The sequence below is a fragment of the Cynoglossus semilaevis genome, chromosome 8, assembly GCF_000523025.1.
Source record: "Cynoglossus semilaevis isolate Cse_v1.0 chromosome 8, Cse_v1.0, whole genome shotgun sequence".
NCBI classification, from domain to species: domain Eukaryota; kingdom Metazoa; phylum Chordata; class Actinopteri; order Pleuronectiformes; family Cynoglossidae; genus Cynoglossus; species Cynoglossus semilaevis.
The window spans coordinates 29,765,611-29,768,169 of NC_024314.1; the positions used below are offsets into that span (position 1 = coordinate 29,765,611).

Below are 2,559 nucleotides of genomic sequence, written 5' to 3' on the forward strand. Positions count from 1 at the left end.
TGATTGGCCTTTGCTGATGATGTCACTCTGGTCTTCACAGCCGTCTGGACGCCAACCACATCTCCAGCGTTCCCGTTGGATGTTTCTCTGCTCTGGGTTTCCTCCGTCACCTGTGGTTGGATGACAACGCTCTGACTGAAGTACCCGTGGCGCCCCTCCAGGATCTGCCCGCCCTCCAGGCCGTCACCCTGGCCCTCAACCACATCACCCATGTCCCCGATGGTGCCTTCAGGAAACTGCGCCACCTGGTGGTGCTGTGAGTAAAGGCCACACCTACAGGTGTAGTTCCAGACCCAGGGCTGTCCCAGGGTTGTCTAGGTTCCCCTTGTTCCAGCAGAGGGCGCTCTTTTAGTTGCTCGTTGTTGAACTAATCCCTGGTCCGTCGGTACAAGACGACAGGGACATAATGTCGTTGTTTTACCGCACGAAACCCAAGAACGACAGAAAACACAAAACAAAACAGGCAGAAAATCAACCTTTTAATCGGAGCTTTTCATTGGATGTTGAATAATACGGACCAATCCCTGCAGCCGTTCGTGACCAGGACAGGATTCACAGGTTCAGACCTTCAGGTACTTCAGGGACCGTGGCCTTCCACAGCAGGTCAAAGTCCGCCTCCGACTTCTGCAGAGCCTCTCGAAAGTCCTGAACACCGGTGACGGCGACGGCGCTCACCGTGGATTCGGCGGTGGATTTGCGCAGACGTTCCAGCAGCTTCTGGTTCCTCAGGTGCAGGAAGTGGAGGGTGTGCTGGTCCGGAGGAGACTTCTGAGCGCGCTCCGTCTCAGCTTCCCTCCTCACAGCCTCCAACCTCTTCTTCTGGCCGTGCGAATCCTGCAGAGGTCGCTGAAGCTCGCACACTTGACTCTTCACGTGTTCGGACCTTTGGCGTTCCGTCATCGGCCTGTGGAGAACCCCCGTCAGCTTCCACAGAGCGTGACGCAGTTCCAGGATTTCACTCTGGAGGTGCTCGTGCTTCTGCTGGGCCACGGTCGACGAGCGCACGGCCCTGCACAGCCTCGCGTTCTCAGCTTTTAGGTCGTCCACCGCCTGCTGGTCGGTGTAGGAATGACGCAGAGCTTGGCGGAGTTGGACGTTTTCATTTTTCAGGCTGTCGATCGTGCGGTCGATCCTCCGCTGCTCGGCCTCCGACTTGTCCAGAGCTTTGCTGAGAAACTGGATCTCGTTCTTCAGACGTTCAAACCTCTGATGGTTGGCCTGTAGCCGGCGCAGGGCATCGCTCAGCCTCTGGTTTTCCAGTTTCACCTGGTCCAGCTCCTGACACTTATTCAGCAGGTAGGACGTGGTCTGTCTCAGGACCCCCAGGACGTTGGCCACGTCCAGCGGTAACGTCTCCAAGTCATTCGTCTTCTGCTGTTTTTGCATTTTTATTTATTTTTTTTTGTCTCAGATTTTGTTCAGGCTCTGAATGAACAGTTCCTGGTACTGGCCAGCAGGTGGCAGCAGTGACTGGGCTTCGCTGCCTTGTCCTCATGTCCCAGACAGTCCTCAGAACTCACCCATTCTTCCAGCTGGTTCTTTGATGTCTTTGATCGCTGTGAGTCCAGTCATCTCTGAGACGTCCACAACAGTCCAGCCTCCTGTGATGTCACTGGTTGCTATGGCGACCAGCCGGCCTTGAGACGGTCGCCAAGGCTGCGTCTGACTCCTGACCTTTTGGTCTAGAAAGTGTTCCTACGTGTGAGGGGTCCAGACCTGAGCTCAGTGCCAGTCCAGGGACTGGTGTTAAAGCTGAGGTCAGCGGCACTCAGGTCGTCTCTGACCACAGTGGATCCTTCAGAACACTGACCTCTGGTGGAGCTCACAGTGGAACTGAAATGTAAACAGCATCGAAGAAGAAGAAAAATCCAGACTGAGCTGCGGTCAACGCCGCTGACACCTGGTGGACGTGTTCATGTACTGATCCTGTTCTTTACTGTGTGTGTGTTAGTGACGTGTCGTTCGTCAACGATTCGTTCAACGTGAACTAGTCTTTCACCTGACTTCGTTTGTTTTCATGCAGTACCTTCTCTCGCCACATGGCAGACACCTGCATAAGCCGAGTCAGCAGGACTGGAGAAAACACGGTTTGAGTTGGATGTTCTGTGCAATATTAGACTGAAACAAACCATGTTGCCCACAAGAGGGCTACAGCGCCACCTGCTGTAAAAATGAACGAATTGACTCGTTCAAGATTCGTTCAAATCAGTGTTCGAGAGTCAAAGATCTGAGTCAGTAAAAAAATGACGGTCTTCCCAACACTATCACTGTCTGCCTCATTAGTCTCTCTCTCTCTCTCTCTCTCTCTCTCTCTCCACAGTCATCTCAACAACAACAGGATCGTCTCCATGGGAACCAACTGCTTCCATGGACTCCACAGTTTAGAAACACTGTAAGTTTTTGATGTGTATGTGTGTGTGTGAGAGAGAGAGAGAGAGAGTGGTGGAGCGACAGTCAGTGTTGGGGTCAAGGTGAAAGGTCAAACCTCAGTCTCCTCTGTTGGTGTTCCTGTTGGTGTTCCTGTTGATGTTCCTGATGTTCCTGTTGGTGTTCCTGTTG

The 2,559-nt window shown here is 53.2% G+C and overlaps 1 protein-coding gene across 1 annotated transcript in view; it reads left to right on the forward strand.

The window, feature by feature from the left end:
- Nucleotides 1-2,559, forward strand: part of LOC103383136 (leucine-rich repeat-containing G-protein coupled receptor 5) — a gene marked incomplete at its 5' end in the record, with an annotated part of 18,299 nt that overhangs the window by 3,493 nt on the left and 12,247 nt on the right. Inside the window, 2 exon segments of the mRNA XM_025057193.1 lie at nucleotides 41-256; nucleotides 2,321-2,392. Coding sequence (XP_024912961.1) covers nucleotides 41-256; nucleotides 2,321-2,392 — 288 coding nt within the window.